This window comes from Centroberyx gerrardi, chromosome 5 (genome assembly GCF_048128805.1).
Source record: "Centroberyx gerrardi isolate f3 chromosome 5, fCenGer3.hap1.cur.20231027, whole genome shotgun sequence".
NCBI lineage: Eukaryota > Metazoa > Chordata > Actinopteri > Beryciformes > Berycidae > Centroberyx > Centroberyx gerrardi.
The window spans coordinates 10,737,070-10,759,197 of NC_136001.1; the positions used below are offsets into that span (position 1 = coordinate 10,737,070).

Sequence of the window (22,128 nt, forward strand, 5' to 3'; positions counted from 1 at the left end):
GCCTCAGCCGCACCCTGTACTGCTTCTACCCCTCTACCTCCCCCCTTCACTCTTCACTTCACAGCTGACATAATTTCCCAAATTAGTGCCCATTTAGCAAGGATTTTGACAGAGATTTTGACGGGTTGGGAGAAGAAAGTCACCCCTCTTGTTACAGCCCGACGTTCTATCAAACACTCTCTGACTAATTAGAACAGCTTTAGTTCTTAATTCCCATGTCCCAATTAATCACTGCTAGTGATGCTCGGGTTGACCCACACCCAACCCAAACCATTTCAAGAGCCAGCCCAAACCCACCCTGCTAAACAGAACAGACAGTGATGTGCAGCCAAAAAATATTTTAGGAAAGAGGACGCAGACAAACATCTTCACAAAAGCCATAATAGAACCTTGTTTATCTGAATGTAGATATCAAAACTGTCTCATTCTGCCAAACGGGCATAAAGAGCAAAAAGTGTAGCTTGGAAAAATTACATTTCAATGATTGTGCATAATAGTTGAAATTTGTTTGCGTAAATAAGCGCATGTACACAAAAAATGTCCAGTTATAATAAGTGTTGATTTTTCTGTGACAATTATTTGGAGTTGACAAGTGTTGATTGGAGTGTTGTTTGTTCACTCACAGAAGTGATATGGCTCTGGGGAGGCTGTTCAAAACTGTCTAAAAATGTTTCATTAACTTTGATGGTTGTGGACTTATATAAGCACTGCCATAGCGACGCGTCGATGTTTACACTGTCAGAGTTAATTTCACACTTTCTGAGAGTAACACTGAAGATTGGGTTGTGTAAACCTTAAATTTGATCATACAGAATATTTCATACATATTTAGTACATGCCAATGTAAGTTTAATCCTAGATTTGCGTGGCAGTGTCATTGCAGCATACTACAAAGTGTGCTCAGTTGTCACTACCTCTGTCATTTTAAATACTGTCTGAATGCAAAAACCTGACTAGTGTCAATAGGTTTTAAAAATACAAATAAAAGAATTGCTAAGCAACCATTGTGTGACTGCTTGAATGTACACTGCCCGTCAAAAGTTTGGGGAGACCTTGCCTACCTTATCTTTCAAGCTATTTGCTAATGCTTTGGATATATTTAACTAACATTCAGCTTCATGTTCATCAAAATGTGTCCTTTGGTAAAAACTGGCCTGGAAAAACTGACTGTTCGCATGAAGAAAGTGTGTACAGCAGTTAGAGCTGCTAAGGGAGGTTTTTTGATGAACATATAGTTTAATTGTTTTAGTGTCATCGTCACAAAAGTTTGCATGTATGATTTTTTTTTTCTCAAACTAAACCTTTAATGGGGTTAAGTTATTGCAAACTGACAAAGAAAACATGCTTATTTATTAAACATTAAACAAACTTTGGATAGGCAGTCTACATGCTGGAGGTTCTTGGTGGAACAGTCAAGAGACATTCTTTAAGGATAAACCTGCTGGTTGGCCCACTTCTAGTCAACCTAGATGGACATCATCATCGTGGGTCACGAGCAGCCATTGACCTTCCCACTTCTCCTCCAAGAGCCACACACTGTTCCAAGGGAGGCTGTGCGCCGATTAAACAAGAGAGGACAGACTGTGACGTCCCCTTGTACTAAGCCCCCGAGCATTGCACAATCAAACTTTAATAAAATGAATGTGGAGACAGGTGGGGGTTGCTGCTAATGAGGGATGGAGACCGCGGAAACTGCAGGGGAAAGTGTTGGCAGTGTTGGGGGGAGGATTTTTGAGCCAGGCTAAAAAAGACCCCAAACAAAATGTGTTTTGATGGAGGGCCCCTTTTTGTCCTGTCACGGCTTTTTTGCCCCGCTTTCATCAGAGCCAGTGGAGGGAAGCAAATGGGGCATAATAAGAGCCTAACGATCAAGCGCCAAGTGTGAAATTAGAAGAAACGTCTTCATTTTCACAGCTTTTTCCCCCGGCTCTTTACCGAGAGTGCTGTTAAAAGGGTGGTCATGTGTTTTAAGTAGAGAAGGTGGAGGTAAGGGTGGCAGTGGGTGTCAAGAAGGATTAGTTAGAGGGGATGAGGCGCCCTGAGATGAGGATGGAAACTAATAATCTAGCTGTTTTCAACTGAGATCCCTTTCACAACATTGGGAAAAATGTTGTTTATCTGAATCTCTGACAGAGTGTGGAAGTCAACAGCCATAGGGCTAAGTGCATAGAGCGGTACATAACTAAAATCAAAATAAGATATAGCACAAACTAAAGTAAATTGCCTTTTAATAAGAATCAAACTATCACAGACATTTTCCTTGGATCAATCCTTGGATAGCTTAATAACCGTAGGCAAAACAAATATATCAGGAGATCATTCGCATTTGTGAAATGTTCTGGGTAATATATCAAAGCTATTAGACATAATAATACTTCAAGGAAAATAACAAGCAAAGGTCTTTTTTCATGGCACACTGCATGTGCTTCCTTCCTCTGAGAAACACCACACAAACACAAGAGCCGAGGGTCTGAAACGAAATGACTGGGTAGCTGCACAAACACACCGGTTGAGTTCCTCTCTTTGGGGTCCTGAGTCTAGTAGTCCTGGGTCAAGTAGTGTTTGCAAATAATTGTGTGTTTAGTGTTTAGTTTAACCTGCTCCAAGTACCAGATATCACCAGTTTATCACATTAGGGTAATTTTGTGTCAGATAAATTGTTAACCACAGAGAATTATAGCAAATTGACCTTCAAATAGTCTAAACTTTCAGGCAGTCATTGTATTATCCAGTGTGAAAAAAATCACCAGTCTGTTACTCCAGGGAGGTTAAAACAAATGGAATCGTCAGCAAATATTCTATGACCCAAGTGTGGTATATGGGGTGTCGCTCCCTCAAATAAACAAGCAACTTCCAATGAGCTGTCATCAGACCCTGGGTGCTCCGAGTATACCAGCCAAACATGAAGGAGTGACACATTAACGGTGCCAAAAAGTCCATGGTCACAGTTGTGGCCTTGAGGATTACTCCCATATATAACAGCATTACCATGACAGAGCAGAGTGATGTACAGTGTATGTTCTTGGTGCTCTGAATCTGTGTTGGTTGACGCAAACATCCTTTAATATTAGGGATGGGACGATATGTTTATCTCACGATACGATTCGATACGCAGTATGGGGTTCACGATACGAAGTGATAAATAAAATTCAATGAGAACAAAGTGTGACTGTGCAGAATTATGTTTATTTCTGAGCAACAAAACTTTCTAGCAATGGCATTGGCTTGCTAGAATGTAAACAACAGTTTAAAAATGTCATTACAAAGTGTAAATAATATAATTTATAGGGAGAGCTTGTGAAATTGTGATGAGCAATGCCATTTGTGATTACTACAGCAGAATAAAATGCAGGTAATATTGTGATTCACTTTTCTTCCCCACAATACGTTTTGTAACATTTCTGTATTGCGATATATTGAATTTCGATATATTGTCCCATCCCTATTTAATATACTGTTGATAATGTGTCTTGCACTGTCCCTTTGCATTGTATTCAATGTCCTGGTGTCCTTCTACCTTGTCTGTTAGTGTGTGCCACTGCCTCTGCACCATTGTTACCAAGACAAATTCCTGTACCTTTACTGTACTTGCCATTCTAATTGTTATTAGACCACTTTATATATTGTTAATAAGCTACTTTCCCACACATGCCTTGTGTCCAATAACTCTGGTGTGGTACAGAGCCTGTAATTTATATTGTGCTAGAGCAGCAATACTGACTGACAAATGCTCCTCTGTGCAGATAACCTGTCTAAAGTGTGTATGGATCGTGGTGGTTAGAGTATGGCGGTAACGGTTGAGACTACTATATGTCAGCCGCTCCCGTCCTCCTCTCGAGTTATACAAGGTGCTACAGTTCAGTGATGCTCTCTGGGAATGAGGTTCAGAATCAATAACTCCTCTGCCACTCCAGGAGAGAGAGAAAAGTTCAGCTGACCTGCAATCTATAAGTCTCCCTGACAGTAGGTCTCTGCTTTATCTGTAAAGCCAAGCGGAACGCACTGTCAGGCCTGAGTTATAGACTAAGGCTACCCCTACAGCTGAGACAATTCCCCAAAGACAGCTTTTTGCCTCATTCACCAGTTGAAAAGAGAGAATACGTCTTGGGCCTCATACTGGACCTTTGTGTAGCATCTAGTTACTGAACTCCTCTACAAGCACACATTCTGTGCTGGGGCTACGCTACTCCTATTTTACATTTGCTGACACTGTAACCCAGACTGGTTTACAATGAGTGAGCAGGTAGGAGTTCAGTGTAGTGCTCAAGGACACATGTCAAGTGAAGTTTATTTGTGTGAACCTTAATCACAGTTACCGTCCCAAAGGACTTCACAACACCCAAATTATGAACGATTCAGACACAGAAAGCTTTAGTGCCTATCACAAGCATCAAAGAAAAAACAACAGATGAAAATGACAACCCCCAACCTTAGACCCTCAATGAGAACAAGGAAAAACTTAGGGAAGGACCTCACAGAAAGAGATCCTCCTTCAGGACGGTCAGGTGTGCAATGGGTGCCGCAAGTGGGCAAGTGGACACATGGCTGTTGATATGTCACTCTGCCACCCATAACAGTTCTCTGCTGGGACTCTTAACTGTGTGTTCACACTGCGTGCAACACAATCAACAAGTCACCGGAAGTCCATTCGCTTCCGATAGAGCTGAGAGTCCAGGAAAACTTGGACGATGTGTGGATGGTCAATGAGCTTATCAGCCAAGAAAACTTGTCCACAGCTGAACTTTTCGCGGTCATCAGCGGCCGACAGCCACTCAGATTTCTGCCGTTCCTTGTCTCCGTACTTTAGTGTCATGAACAATAGTTCTGCCTGGCAAGTGCAATATGGATGAGAAGTTGATTACAGCTCCAGCATCATTCAGCTTCCTAGTTCTCTACAACTTTTATTTGAAAGACTACAGGAATAAACGCCTCGAAAATCATGCTTGGAAAACGACTGCATCCATCATTGGGGTCGATAGTAATCTCTGAAATAGTTCTATAGATTTTTTTTTCTGTTTTGATTAATGCTGCCTAATTACTGCCAAATTATTCATCAAATAGATGTGTTGTGAAAGGAAATAGCAAAGCAGCGAAAAATACATGATTTGTATGAACACATAACGTATTTCTCTTGGTTAAAGCTTCGTAACTGCACAATCAACCAAGTCGCTCGCAGTGTGAACGCAGGGTAAGACCACTCACAGTTTAAAAGGTTTCATTGTTTTGACATAACATGAATTGTGTATTTTTCCTGTCTTGTCATTACAGTGTCTGAATCAACCTGGACTGGTTTCAGAATCAGAGAGCCACATTACATAGCACCGTTCTGTCACTGACAAAAGTAAATAAATAATTCACACAAAAGCAGGGAGAGAACCCAGTGGAAAACTCCTGAGGCACAGTTGTCCCATTTGCAGTTGTGGGAAATCTGTCAGAGTAAGAGTGCCTTCCCTGGAGGGACAGAGGACAAATGACACCCACTCTCTGCATTCAATTACTAAGAGAGAAGCAAAGCGAGCCAAATCCTGTAGGAGACCCAGCCTCATAGAGAGGACAGACACACACACACACAGACATAAGTAGAATTGTCTGCTGCAGTCAACTTCAATTACCATTGTCCACTGTTAATGCACAACATGTGAAACTAGACAAACAAGCTTCCTATTACCTCTTTAACCGCCACTCCACGAATCTACATGTGGATTATGTTTGCATATTTCCTTGCATAATTCCTAAGATATAATTTCACAGACTTTAATTGGGAATCATAGCAAATTAGTGGTCACTTCAATCTACAATGAGTCCCATACAATGAAATTTGCTCAACAAATTACCAGTGACGAAACACAAGGGCTATGTAAAAAGTAAGCCATTTTGGTCAGCCACACATGTCCACAATTACACATAAACAACCTCAACCTTATTCCAAAGGAATTCTAATACAATACATCATTGCTAAATCATGACAAACTTCTTTTCCCAAATGTATTGCAACATACCCTACATGTTGCATTCTTGCAACTCTGTTGTCTTGCGTGTCCTGAAGTGACACTCCACATATCCTGGTACAGCAGATTATGGCACATCCATAATGATAACCTAACCCGAACACCACCTCATTATGTTCCCCTCCTATGCAGAAGACCTCAGTTATCTTTCCACAGTATGTGTGTGAGTTCCCCACGGTCATAAGTCTATTTCTAAATGACTGCTGTTGACAGTGCTTCACCGAAGCAGTGAGTGGGTCAGGAGGTCTGACCCGATGTTCACACGTCTCTCAGCTCCACTTGAGAAGAAAACATTGACCACTTAACCCTGCTCTGCTGGCTGCCTATACATCAGCTCCATATCAAGCAGCAGATTCCCAGTAGATCCAAATCTTTTTACAAGAGACTTACCTCAAAGCAGCTATTCAAGCACATGGATACGGTTATGCTTCTTTATAAAAGAGGCGCAAAACACCTTATGTTTGATGAAGATGGTATTTGCATCCAAACAGTAGTATTTTGTATTACAGTATTTTGGATATTATTTTTAGTCCTTTACTTCATTCTCTCTGATTCCCTTTTCTTTTGTAATACTTTTTCTTCCTCTTTAACTGCTTTTCTTTTTTTTATGTCTTCAGCTATATGTAAAGCATCACACCTTGTTTTGGAACAGTACTCTACAATTTTATGTATATCTCATTATATCAGTGTCTGTGTGCTTTTGTGTATACTTTGGGTTAAGTCCTCATGAAGTTGCCCAGAGACACACTGATCTACATGACAGTCAAGAGCACTGGTTTCCCTGTGTGAATCGAGTGAGGCATGTGAACATTTTGTTATATTACCAGATTCTCAGTACTCAGAACATATTACACTTCCTCAAAGTGCCTGGGGAGAAATTCTAGTTTGGTAAATATTACATTGGTTCTCAATGTTTTAGGCGTCACTATAGGGAATAATAAAGATGTCTCTCTTGTCTGGCTCAGGGACAATTTCAGTTAGTCTGTCTTTTTACATAATTAAAAGGGTGAACAGCCTGGCTATACACAGAGAGAGTTATAAAACTTGATTTACACAAGTTGAACTGTAATGTTGTTTCACGCAAATCACTTCCAAAAACCGACTGTAGAAAGCTGATTATATTGCAGTATTTCATGAAGTTTCTTACAATAATGATACGTTAGGTGACTTTCAACTATGCTGTGGAAAAAGAGACATCAACTATCATAACATTTTTCACTAAACATAATACTGTTTCTTGTTTGCATTTGCATTGTGTGGCAAAGTATCATATAGCGAGTTAGGATATATTTCATGAAGCTATACAGAGTAGTGAAAGCCAACTGCTGCGGTGCTGTGCTGAATGTTACTGATCCTCCAGCTAAGCCCATGAAGCCATGCATATGTGTGTGTAAGACAATAGCTTCTGTAAAGCACCTCTTGCTGTTATATTGAGAGAGAGAGAGCTCTGTTTCCACACCTGTTGCCCTGGGCCATTGGGGACAAGCTATCTCCATCTCGCGCACTCTTAACTTTTGAATGCACTGCGCTTTGGACGGGCTCAACCATATCATCATAAAACTTCAGTGCCCATGTTGATAAGGCCAACCTATACCTGACTAAATCCCGGGATTTAAGAACTTTTTCGCATTTTATTGCACTCCAAGAGAGGGATATACCATATCTGCATGAGGAGGCTTTCAAAAAGAGGCATGGAATGACATGTAATCTAAAGTAGAAAAAAAAAAGTTCCACATAGGTAAGCCTACAAGTAAAACTGAACGTGAAGATATTTGATTTGGAAGAGAGAACAACCCCAGTATCAGGCTGTCTAACACATGGAAATAGAGATGGCTCTTAGATGAGGTATTCTAGCCTTTGATGTACTAATTTCACCCTGCTCTGCCCAGACTGGGGAATTTCACCCAGCAAAACACAGTTTGCATCAGTGACCTTTTTTTGGAGTGTTTTGATTTTTTCAGTCTGACATTTTCCCTTATTATTCATACCAATAATTAAATACGACTTGTGTGATTGTTTTGCTAAGTCTAACATTTTGTAAAGATGAAAGGAAGATGTGATGTAAGCTGTCTGTAAGATACCCAGCATTGTTAGGGGGGGGGGTGGGGGGGTGAAACTCTTTCTGTTTAGATTGAATCCAGAGCTGGGGAGAGAGGAGGAAGCCGGGCGTCTTCGTGCTTTGGTATTGATTGTAGGAATTAGCAGGGAGGAGACAGCATGCCCTCAGGTTGGGAGAGATGAAGTTGTACTAAATTATTGCTGAGCAACTTTGAAGTTGTATCATGGCACTGTTGAAGGCCAACTCTCTATACTTCCATTTTTCTCTCTTTTTTGTGCATAAAGACACAACATGATAGAGTATAACTCAAACCAGCTTGAATACAAACCACAGAAGCATAAATAATTGAATAAAATCGGGAGTGGTTTTTTGAAATGCACCAGCAAATAAGTCTACAACATTTTTTCTCTCTTTTGGACCCATTCTAAGAAGTCTGAATCTTGTGGTGGGGAAAGAAGTGAAGGAGACTGAGACTCTGGTTTTGGCTGGCTTGAAGTGGGCCTGGCTTGCATGTGGCGAGAGGGAACCAATGCCCTGGCACACCATGTGGAAATAATGTGCATCAAACACCATCGGAGCCCATATAACACATAGCTTCATGCCTGGCACATGAACACAAGTATTTAGCTATAAGTCTATGATTGTTCAGAATTACTTTCATACTGTAAATGTTTGCCATGGGCCAAAGGGTTCAGATCAGGTCAGAATGTATAAAACTGGGATTAATGGAGGGAACATCCAACCAAGCATGGAGCTAGTGAATACCGTATTCAAACAAAAAAAACCTTGGTCTCTACAGAACTATGTGGGTATCTGTAAAAGTAAAAGTAATGAATATCTAGAAACACTTCATAAACTGCACTCAACAATAACTACAAAGTATAGGCTACTTATTTCAAATGTCTACTACTGTACAGTTTTTTTTAGCCAAAACTCTCACATTGTTAAATTTAGGATACTTATGTCAGGCTTTGCAGTTGGATTTTCTTTTCCTTTTTTTGGCAAAGATTTGGCTCACTCTGGGAAGCAAAGGACTCATTAATTGATCTCTGACCTTAAAGTGAGAAACCAAAACACAGGCACCCACGAGAAATAAATCTACCATGGGCGACTGGGCCAATTTGCACATTAGCCACGCTTTTAAACCTAGCAAAAGGGAGGGGCACCACACATTTAAACTTTGTCAACATTGAAAATGTCATAAAATTATCTTCAATTAGATTATTAGTTGAATAATAGAGCAATAATGTAATAAAACATTCATTATGAGGAGCAGAGCATAATGTAAGTAGGCCATGCCACTTACGCTGTTGTCACTAGACCCGGACACGGGGTAGACTGTCCAGCCCAGCTCCGCTGTGGCTGTGGTGGAGTCCATGAGCGTCTCTGCGGAGGAGGGAAAAGAGAGACGGTGGTCAGATATTATCCTGAGAAATCCATTTATGAAAATGTCACTGTTGTTGGACGAAAACCACACAAGTACTATAAAAGTAGTTTTTTCAAGAATGAAGAATGCTTATTTTCTCTATGATGCCTGCATATTTTTTTAAATTGTACAATGGGTTTTTAACAATTTAAAAAATGTGTGAGTAGCAATATACACAACAGTTAACAGTTTGATTTAATAATAATAAACTTTATTTGTATAGCACCTTTCTTAACAGTGTTACAAAGTGCTTCACAAAACAAGTACAAAATACAGCACTAAAACAGTATAAAATAACACAAACAATAAGAATAAAAAAGTCAAATATGAGATATAAAGATATAAAAGAGGACAAAAAAAACAGTAAAACCAAATCATGACTTCAGGCTTTGACACAAAGCTTTAATGTCACAAAGCAGATATTTGAGATCACCTATGAGAAATTTCCTTTATTCGTTCACTTGATAATTGATTTGCATTCATTCATTCATTAAATATTCAACAATGCATCCATTCATTAAAACCTGGTTTATATTGCTGACTCAAATCAACAAACCTTATATATAGAGACTATTTGCATCTATGATCTCCTTGTAATTATTTCACATCAGATACAGGCCACACCTATGCCAGCCAATTGCATGCATATGCACAGGAATCACACACAGAGAAAACTACGGAGGCACATATTGAGTCAATCCACGTGTTAAGATACAGATCGCCGGTTTGACCGTAAATCAGTCGAGGCCAACAACCTGGGTCAGTGCTACCACACATTCACCCCAGCTACTTCATAACAGGTCAGATATATCCCACTCAGCAGATACATGCAGTCAGCCGTGTGACTTTGTGGGGCAAACGGCAAGCTGGAAAAGCAAATCTCCAGGGTATAGAAGAGGGGCCACCCTACATGCCATGGATTAACTGGTGGAAAAGAACACCTCTAGTAATTGGGGTCAAAGAGAATGTGTCTCCTGTTTGTCATGAGGCGAGCAAATGACATTCCACTAGCCGGGCCGGGCTGTCCATCACACACTCACACGGCCATTCATGCCCTCGCCTTCTCTCTCTCTTTTTCTTGCCCTCTTTCTCTGCCTCCCTCTCTCTCTTTCCATCTCTCTTTCCCTCTCTCTCTCTCTCTCTCAGCCTCTGTCCCTCTCTCTGTAGCAGAGGGCAGGTCTAATGAATTTCTCCTGCTGATTAGGCCTGCTCCAGTCTTGTACTCCAGTGTTGAGCTGCAGCAGATGGAGAGAACATTCATCAGGTTCGAAGCGTCAGCTGCAACTCCGAAGTGCCAGAGAGGGATTTAGATGGCTCCTTGACAAACACGGCTACTAAGCTCTCTGTAAGTCTCAGCCGGTGACTGCACTACAGGTCTGGTCGACAGTTGGACTCTGATGTAGATCTTCATTAATTTTGTGAAATTAATTAATTGTTAGTGCTGTGGGTTCTTTGAAAAAAACAGAACTTTTGGTCTTAAAGAGATCCCAGGAAATAAATTAAATTAAAATAATACAATATTCCTCTTTTCAAAGAAGCCCATGAATTCATATATAACATGTAAAAGTTCTCTGTGAAATGCATTACGGGTAATGAGTAGAGGAATCCAATGGTGGAAGCACCGAAGCTATTCCTCACAGGATTTAGTTCAACTTTCATTGCATACCCAGTTCTGTACCAGCATGCAGAATATTTTAGAGACTTCCAGTTGTTTCAAAACCCTGGATTTCCTCTGATTTATATTCCAGAGAAAGCCATAGCTTTTAATTAACAGGCTCCACATGCATCGGTTTATTTCAGGGCCTTCTACTGAATCTCAGCGTCTCACCAGCACGCGCAAGGCATAATAGTAGATTCCACATCCTATTCAGTTATCACAAAGCCCAAATCGTATAATTAGGCAGATGAGACTGCATTTGTGCAGCTATTGATAACCTTGTGTGTGACTCTGAGCTGAGCAGCCTACATGGGTGTTAGGCAGTGAAATGGTAATTATCCCCCGTAATGATAACGATAATTAGCGGAGAAGTAAAGTGAGAATAATGAACCCTCTTGGTGGCGGTTTAGGGGTGTGTGTGGTGGAGAACAGGGAGTGAATTTTCCCCAGGAATGTTAACACAGACTGGGCGACTCCCCCCTTTCCTCCATCCCCCTTTCTCTCTTTCCCTCTTTCTGTCTGTTGCTGCCCATCCCCTCTATTTCTCCTCACCTCCTTTCTCTATCTCTTTCTCTCCATCCTCTTCCTCTCTTTGCTCCTTTCTCTCTTGCTCACTCTCTTTGACAGTATCTTCCCTTCTTCCCCCCCTCTCTTCCTTCTCTCATACTGTCTCCTTCCTAGTATCACAGACCCTCCCTCTCCCTCCCTCCCTGTCTCCCATGCTCTGTCTCTCTCCTGCTATCAGTGGCCCACATGCCGGACAAGTAGTACCTCACCCTGGAAGACTGATCACCTTTCTTCCTCCTGCTGTCTACACTTCAGTCCTGGCAGCCACACCAATTCATTACCTCCCGTGGTGCAGAGCAGCACATACCTCACCACTGTCATCCACTGCCTGGCCCTCAGCCGGAGCCCCCAGCAGTGGCAGAGCGCGGCTGCTCAGCGGACACGCTGACCATTAATCAGGAGGTGGAGAGAGAGCAGAGGTGCTCGTCCGAATCTGACCGCAGGAATCGTTTATTATCGTTTTCGCTCGTGCGCGCTCGTTTGCTACATAACCATTTCAATTTTGCCACTTGTGGGACTGGCAGCAGTTTCCTCCGAGGAGCAGTTTGAGCGTACAAGCATCGGACCCACACCTATGGGTTGGTAGGTTAGCACGTACTCTTGTGAGTAACGAGGTGCAGGGTTGAGAGGGGCTTTAGGGACAAAAAAATGTGTATATTGCAAGTACGATATGAATCTTGATACATCTGAACATCACTTTTTCTACATAATTTACTTTTTGACAGAAAAAAATGAATTAAAAAAATTGTAGTGTTTGCAATTTGCTCAGGATCAATGAAAAGAGGGATGTTTGATGATGTGAATCTCAGTTTGTAGTTTAAGGATTTTGCACAACGCCACAATGCTTTTGTTCAGGAGGCCATCTGGAATGCCTTTACATCTGATGACAAATTACGGCCTCTCAACTTCAAAATTGCAGTAGTCAGGGTTGTGATTTCATTATTTCTTTCTTCTTTGTCTGTTTTATTTTGATTAATTGTGCAGGCTTAATGCAGGTTATGTAGAACAGTATGGTAGTGATGCAGGAAAGAGTTCTGTTCGTACTAAGTATGGAGCTGATGTCAAAATGGGCCTCTAGGCTGGGGGTCGAAGGGCAGCAGCAATATTTCACACTCTACATGAGGAAAGATGTGAGCTCAAACAATGTTTACTTTTTTAAATATAAATACATTTTTGTGCAAAGTTTAATGAATATATTTGCTAAAAAATTACAAGCAAAAGGAAAAATGTAACAATAAATAATTTAAGTTGAGACAAATAAAAGCTTGAACTTGGATGGGTGGATTTTTTTTTTTTTTTAAACTTGATACCCTCCTGCATTGAGGGGGCCATGAATATGCAATGAGACCTGGGAGTCTTAGAAACGCTTACTGGGCTGAGAGTGCTTCCTCCAACACTTCCTGAGACTAAGGAGGGAGTTTAGTGCTGATCTGAGAGAGAGCTCTCCAGTGAGAGGCCTGTCTGAAGTGACAGACGGGGGGGAGAGGGAGGGGGGCAGCGGTACTACAACAACACTCCTCTTCTCTGAGAGGGGTCAATGCTGCATCTCAGCTTTCTAAAGAAAGCAACAGCATTTTAAATGAAGGTTAGAGAGGAGAGAGCTGTTCACGGGTTCACAAGAAAAGAAATTTCAGATCGCATACAGATTTTTAAACAAAAAGATTTTTTTTATGCACACAAATGCATACAAAATCTATTAAAAATGTATGGCTGGGTGAGAGAAAAACTTCTCTGCAAGCCATTGTGATTCAGAATTATTAAATAGCAGTGCAGTTCATGCTGCACTTCAAATGCCTCAATATGTGTGTACAATGTATTCATGTATTCATCTTCTCTGCAAAAGGTACTGTGCTCACGGGCATGGTATTCCTGTTTTCTGCTTTCCTACCTCTCAGTGAATATTCAACATTTATAGCTGGTTTAGAATGGTGAGTGACCATTCATGCTTTGTCCTAAGGGCATGGAGATCAGGTTTGAAAGATGGATGTCCAATTAGTTAGTGGGGTTTGACAGAATCCTGGAGTCTGAGTGATGGATGGGAGCTTTCTCAACTGGCATGAGTAATCTCTCAGTGGAACCATATCCTCCAACTCATATCCCTCTCCCCCAGGCAAGGAATGCAACAAGTGCAGCTTTCCAAACAGATGCACATCTCTTGTCTTTCTAGCACAAGCACATACATGCTGGCACATGCTGATACAGTAGGTATAATAGTGTTAAATGTAGGACTTGAGATATGTCTCCTCTGCTCTCTTTTTCTCAGTGTGAAGCATGAAATTAGACAAATTGCTTTGCATCTTTTTGCATCACTATTGAGGAACAGCATTGCATATAAATGAATTTGGCAGTTCTAGCCAGAATAAAAGAGAATAAAACAATCTTGTAATAAACTATACTTAAGGCCTACAGTTTAATGAGGGTATTCTGAAGAAGAAATTGACCTCCAAAACACAGCATGTAGCAGCTCGCAGGCATGACTTCTTTTTATCTTCCTCACCAGCGGAATTGTAGCTTCGGCTCTCTATGGAACAAATCCCTCAACACTGAATTTAACATCAACATAAACCACTTATGGTGCTTTCCATTGCTGTGATAATGCCACGTTACAGGGCACTTTTTTCTCGCTAAAATCCATGTTGTGTATAAAGCTCAATTTAACCACCACTTGGGTGCACATGTTCATTTAACTTCCATTTCGCCATACACCTGGAATCTTAGCGTTTGATGGGAAATGTGGGAGGATTACAGTATGCAGTGCAGTTGCAGAGTAACATGAGCAAGCTGTTCACTGTGCTAAAAACAGAACACTATACTGGACCCAGCAAGGAAATCTGCCCAGATTAAGGGGCAAAGCAATGATATACCCCTGAGGGAGCCAGTGCAAGTGCAGAGACATGATTCATAGCTGTAATGACGGACAGGGCTACTGTATGGCATGTTGGAAAGAATAACAGTCTGTTTCATTTAGAGGGAAGAAGTGGATGGAGCCTCTAGTCCAGAGCAACATAGCTCAACTTATCTGTCAGCACGAGCTGGGCCCATTAAGGTGGAGCTGCCACCAACGCCACATAACAGCATATCCCTGTGTGGTAAATGAATTCTTAATCCCACATTTACAATGAAACAGGGGCTTTGTGGATGAGGTGGCACCGGCCCAAACCCCAGAAGCATGGCTTTTTTCTCTTTTTTCAAGAGTCAAAGGCAGCTTGGCACGCAGCCCTGGGTATCCGGTGCACTTTACTGTGTGTCATTGGTGAGACATCACTCTATCAGGGAAATTTATGTGGACGGGAGGTTATTGTTGGGTTCTGAAAAGGCAAGTTTGGAGTTGGGATGATGATGAGGTGGAGCTGAACTTTGAGGCACAGCCGAGGCCGATGAGCGGTGTGTTTTCCAAGGCAGGGAGAGATGAGATGAGAGGGGAAGTTGGGTAGTTGATTTTGGCAGCGGACAGTGCCCTGTGAAATATGCTACCCCACACACACAGAAAGTAGAGCACCTCCGAGCACTAACTGTTGACAGAATGATACAGCATGGTGTTCCCAGGGGCCCCCAGCAGGATGTACTACAGAAATCCATACACAGCCGAGCGGCGTTATCATTCAGTGTAACTAAACTTGTCAGCAAGGCCAAGGAGCAATGGCCAAAAACAAAAAGTAGGCCTAAAGAAAGCAAAAACTACTCCTTGACATACGACTGAAAAACTATGTCAGGTCATCCAACACTAACGAACTTCACCTGCCTGTCTGAGGGCTCTCTTTTATTTTTTTCACTGATGAAGGAGGATGACACAATCATATGATATACCATTTACAATATATGAGGTGAAACAATGCAATACGATCCAAACTCCTGTATTGTCCACAGGAGTTTGTTTTTTACAAAACCAAAAGCACAAAATAACCAGAGACACAAATACGCTTGCCACCGTCACCCACCATTGTCTTTGTTCATGTATAACTGTTGAGTGTTGACTGTTGACTGTTCAACGGCAGAGTCAATGAAACCTCCCATTAAGGTACTATTCTTACTGACCTGTGAGATGTTATGCTACATGTCAGTAACTCAAATAACATGGATGAAGGGTAAAATAAGCAGTCTATAATTTGCACTGTATACAAAGACACCAAACACTAGAGATTACCCTTATCTTTTTTTTTTTAGATCAGAGGGAAACGTACTGCACTAAATAAAATAATAATGAATGGCTTTGTAAAATATACTGTATATATATATATATATAGGACAAATTAACCCAGAAGCTAACAGAAAGATGCTTTTCCAACAGAACAGCTTTAGCCTATTTTTCAGAAACTGTCACTGTCCTATCTCACCTAGGATTACAACACCCCTGTGGTCATGCCAATCATTTAAAAGTATAGCTTTTCTTTCCATGCATCAAGAAGATGTGTTATTGCTATTAGCTGCACCTGTAGGTGTATCATTAGCGCACAGTTTCACTGGCCATTAAAATGTAGTTAGTTCTGAGTGACACCATATTTCATGGTGCTGGAGTGTTCCACAGTGAACGGATAGACATCAATCTAACCAGTAAATTGAGAGAGGGAACGGTCACCTGGGCAATCATACTGCTGTGTGAAAGAAACCTGGCTAATAACACAGGCTAGAGGATTTATATATGTATGCTTTCCATATTTCCCAATTCCCTGAGCACCCACTGAGACCAGTTTAATAGATCAGTACATTTTAAATTCTGCAGTGGAAAATTCTGTAAAAATGGGTCCCACAATTTTATAAGAAGCAGCTGAAGAGAACATGCATATGATTCAAAAAGGAGGGCATACAAATGACACCCATCCATCCAGTCAATTTAGCTATGAGCACTGTGATGTTCACCTACTATTGTGGTTGAAATACCTGCAGCAAAGTTAGGCAGGGATGCACAAATCACTTTGTGACAGCTTCTCAGACAGTATTACTAATTGACTTGATGGAAATAATCCTCCCACGCCTTGCCTACAAGCCATTCGTTAAAAGTGGATGATTAAAAAATGTACACAGACCATGCAAGAACATGAAGAAATAATTTATTTCACGGATGTGTGGTCCCTGGCTTTACATGAAAGACTCGTTTTCTCTTGCTCAATTTTTCTCTCTCTCTCTCTCTCTCTCTCTCTCTCTCTCTCTCTCTCTCCATCCTTAGGAGAGATCAGGTAATAACTGAGCTAGAGGCCCTGTACGATACGCCGTGAAACGCTTGTACTGGTCCAGACGACAAGGTGTTCCCCCAAGCCTAAAAATACCGAACTGGAAGTGAAGGAGCAAAGGGACCCATTTCCCTTCTTAATTTGTGCTATATAAGATAATGTCTCCGGTGATCTAGGGAATACGCCGTTTTTGATTGGCAGCTCTGAGAAAGTGCAGGTTAAGTGAGGAGGTGGGTGAGAGGTGAAGAAGACTTGATACAAAAAAGAAAAACAAATGTTGATGAGAATAATACACTTCAGACTGATAGGTGAGGCCCTGCAGTCTTTCTATGCCCTAATTCAAAGTGTGTGTGTATATGTGTGTGTGTGCATTTTTGTGTGTGTATGTGTGAGTGTGTGGGATGGGTACCTCTTTTTATTATGACGCCCTGTCCTTGTTTGGCTGATAAAAGGATTCACCCTCTATTTTATATCTGGCCATACTAAATCCTGTTACATCAACCACTGAGTGCCAAGATAAGTCATTAAAGTCTGACAAACAAATCTGGTTTATGGCCTATTCTACATCCTCTTAAAGGTCCTTTTAAAACCAGTTGTAAATTCCTGTGCAGAGGCCCAGGTTGGGGCCAGATCCTTATCATTTAAAGCTTGGTGATATGGTTGACCTGCGGCTGCTGCTTCATGGCAGCGTTGCATAGCGGTTAGAGTCTCCGTCCCGTAACCGAGAGCGCAGAGATTTGATCCCAACAACAGACGATATGTCCGTCAACATCCATGTCGCCTTTAGCAAGACAGTGAAGCCCTACTTGCTCACTCATTGTAAGTGAGGCTCTGGATAAGAGCATCAATAAAACGCCTAAAATGTAAATGTAAAGGACAAGGCTGTGTATAGCCTACTGGAATGGACAGTAGGGCCTGACATATACATGAATTTTGGGTCTTAAAAGAAAATTAACCATATCCAGTGTATCTGTCAATTGTGATTTATGGTATTACCCAAGACAATTCATAAATATTATAACCTAGCACCTATACACTAAATTATTGACCTTAATTCACCAAATACACAGATTCTGGGATTAGAAGTCTGGGATTTGTTTTTGTTTTTTTCTCTTTATTTCAGTCTTTCTTTAGGGTCTGGTGAAGAGTGAAATGTGAATGTGAAGTTTTTTTGTGCTCATTTTATTGATGCATTATCGGTGGAGCTACTGCTCATAGAGATATCAGTGGAGGCCGATATGACCCGACAGTATCAGCGGACCACTGTGTTGGCTGGACCCTAATGGAGAGACGTCCAGATGGAACGCTTCCTACCTGTCAGAAACTAAACGTTGTTTTACAGCACCCTGCCATGTCCCACAGCTGTCTGCTTGACCTGGAATATTCATGAAATGGAAATGTGTGAGATAGCGGTTTCCACTTTCCTGATATTATGGTGATTATGAGCGAGATACAGAGGAACATTACCTTCAATTAATTATTCAGTATCTCTAAAATCTAATGCATCCAATTAAAGATTTAAATTAACCACTAACCTTCCTTATTTTGTAAGAAAATGGGTCACTTTTTTCAAATGGTGGATATCTCATTTCAGAACAAAACTCTTGATATCAAAATTCAAAAGCCATAGAGATTGACTTTGGCCAAAAATAACACACACACCAACATATGTGTGCACGTGTATACACATGCACACATTCAAGCACACACATACTGTACATACACAAACAAATAGGCTATACATTGGCAGGCAGGCTAGCAGAAACTGAAATATATTGAGTTAAACACACACTAGCTCTGACCTTCACCAAGATGCATCATTCATTGATTGATTTTTCAACCAAGCACTTGTGAAATATTGGGGGAATTTCTTTCTACATCTGTCCTTCAGGATTACTTGTTGAAATGTACTAGCTCTATAAATTGATTTTGATGAGGAATGATAACTACAGTTAAGTACAAATGCTCACTCAAACTTTTTTATCACTACGTCACAAATGCCTGGTGAAGAAAAATAATACACTAATCCAGATGCCAAGGTATCACCTCAGGAAAACTGAAGACAGCTGACTTTTCAGACTCTTTAGATGCATATTAGTACATGATATAAGACAAATTACCCAATAAAATATATGTGGAAAAAAACAACTACATAGAACTAGCCTTCCTGGAATGAGGCGTCAGTCTAGTAGAGATCCAAACAAAAACCAAATAATACAAAATATAGGTCAGCATGACCGGATTGATTTCTTACTAGAAAAGCAGCGCACTGAGAAAACACAACATTTTCTAGATCCCTGTATTTAAGACATTCAACCACATTGTATTCTTGTATTCTCTGTATTTAAGACCTTTGAAGGGCTTGAATTTCAGTGACTCTATTTACAACGTTTTAAGACTTTTCAAAGATTTGCCAACACCCTGCTGCTGTAAATGACAACTGAAAAGTGCTGCAGCATGCATTTGACAAAGTAGCCTTGCTTGTCATCATAAATACAACAAACAAATATGTCTCAAAAGCCATCTTACATGACTTGCTTTCATTTTTTTTCCCTAAGATCTGGTTTCTGGGTCAAGTGCTAGAGGAGAGAGTAAAGAGGTCCTTAGACTTCCTTGTGTTTAATGATAAATGTGACTCATCTGAAGCTGTAAATGTTTCACGAAATCTAAATAAATGAGTAGTTGCTCCTCTCTGAGCAAACCAGTGTTTGTTCGTCTCGGGCCGTTCATCATTACAGGCAATCAAGGATGCAAACAAGGATCCCTCAATGTACTTGGGAAGAAATGACATGCCGAACATAGCGGTATCCAGGAAATCACGCTGTAATGGAAACTACACCCATGCAGTCTGGAAACCCAAAGCCATCTTTAATTTAGATTCAATAGCACTCAGGTTTCTCTAGTCTTTCCCATTTGGTAATTGATGAATGAACATATGAACACATGGAAAGCAAAAAGACATTATTATCGTTGTCTGCCATTTAATAACACAAGTCAATCTGAATTCAGAGCCGTTTCGCCAGCAACCATTTACTCCAATGGTTGCTGGTTGAAGGACAGACCTTGCTCCCTACACACACAAACACACACACACACACACACACACACACACACACACGCACAGATAACCATTCACACATTCACAAACACATCTATGCAGTGGCAGACCAGCATATCGTGCATGCATTATAAAATGCATGACAGAGAGGAGCTGCACATATGCTGTTACATGGAACCAAACTGATTTTACTCAGATGTTTTCAGTTTTTTCAGAGGTAGGCTATTGATACACGGTAATAATAGCCTCAGTCACAGAGCTGTTTTCTCACGAATGAATATAGAAAGCCTGAATAATATAATATAATATAATATAATATAATATAATATAATATAATGTAATATAATATAATATAATGAAAAAGAACACAATTGAAAATAATCACAAAACTGAGGAAATTAGTCATGGATGCTAACCTCTAATTTTACAAAAGGCCTCCAAGAAACAAAAAAATCTTTATGCAAATGTATTGATTATGTCGAAATCGTACACAATAAAATAAAATAGGCTACTGTTAACTCTCTCTCAATCATAGGCAACACACCACAACATCGGTGTTGGTTACAGAGGAAAGATCAAAAGGAGTCCATTAACCCTGTTGTTTATAATCCCATATGTGTATAGTATTGGCAACAGCTGTGCTCATCTTTTGTCGGGTTTCATCATCAGTTTCATCACATGAGCATCCACAAAAAATAAAAAAAATATTAAAAATAAAAAAAGGGAATGCATTCTATTACATTTGAATTTAACTGGTGATACTTCCACCAAAAGACACCTGACAATGAACAAACAAAACAAAATGCAGTATGGGTTAAAAATGTGACCACCCAATCATCCAAATTAGTCATTTGCTCTGTGTTATTTTGGAAGGTACTGTGTGTTTTACAACCGTATCTGCCTTTCTTTTAGATGAAACATAATGAAATCCTTTCTATTCTATTTCCAGGTACAGTGTTTCCTGCCTACGTGGCATGCAGAGGAATTTGAACAGCGTCATTGATGTGTGAGAGCGTCACAGGGTCAAACTAGGGGAGTTGATCCGCTGCCAGTCGATGCCGCCTGTCTGCCAAGAAAGTCATCAGATCAGAGCTGTTCCTCTGTCTGCACCGATACCGCACCCACCCCCCATCCCCCAGCTCCCCCCAATCAATGCCTGGGTGTACTTAGCCTACATATTTTCTCACTTCTCCGTTGCTCGGTGTTAGGGAGAGCATTAATACTTAAGACAAGAGCACTTAAATTATGTATTAAGCATTAAAAAGCGATGAGGTAAGTGTGGAAAAGTAAAGATGCTGCATGTGGCTGAGCAACCTGCAATAAAATAGCGGTTGATATGGATGATACAGTATTATCGTCTGAAGAGTGGGAGGCTAGGTGTAGGAGTGCACTAATGGGTTGTCTTTACGTCCGTGTTGCAATGCCTGCTCTCATGTATGAATGGTAAAGTAGGAGTCATGATTAATTCTCCACTTAGTTAGTAGTACACCACAGACACGTCTGGCCTCATGTCTCCCTAACTTATCTCTCCTTCCCTTCTTTCTCCCACCCGCCTCCTACGCATCTATTCTTTCTTCCTTCCTTTCTACCTTCCTCTTCCCCATGCTCCTCTCTCCTTCCTCGCTCTTCATCCCATCCCCGCTCCCAACTCGTATTCTCCTTTCCTCCCTGCCTCCCCCCTTAACATTACCATATTACATCTGCGAGACGCCCCATATCCAACCCTCGTCCTGTATACTCCCTGACCCGAGGAGGAGGCGAGTGTACCTCCTAACAGCCGTGACCGTTTCCACCATCCCCTCCCCACCCCGCTTTCCCTGATGGGGGACCACACATATCACAAAAGAGAGAGACGGGACATAGGAGGCAAGGCACCCTCTTCCAGGATTCCAGGCCTATGAGCTAGCTGCTCTCTCTCTCTGGCTGTGGAAGAGTTATGGTGGGTCACGACCCCCTGGAGGTCTATAAAGCAGAGACTGGGAGGCAGTGGAAGGCAGTCCCTCGGCCATGTGCCTGCCCGCCTGGCTGCCTGCTGCACTGCTGGGACCATTACTCCATCCAATCACACAGACACAAAGCCACAACAGGCCTTGGACTAACCCAAATATCACTCCCAGTACAGGAACGCCTAAAGCCCCTGCAATCAACATCCTCTTAATCACTGACTGTACGGCACAATGAAAAT

The 22,128-nt window shown here is 41.2% G+C and overlaps 1 protein-coding gene across 1 annotated transcript in view; it reads right to left on the bottom strand.

Annotated features, from left to right (window-relative positions):
* Positions 1-22,128, bottom strand: part of ephb2b (eph receptor B2b) — a 123,804-nt gene that overhangs the window by 66,305 nt on the left and 35,371 nt on the right. The window contains exon 2 of the mRNA XM_071920993.2: positions 9,374-9,453. Within this exon, the coding sequence (XP_071777094.1) occupies positions 9,374-9,453 (80 nt within the window). The remainder of the gene's footprint in view (positions 1-9,373; positions 9,454-22,128) is intronic.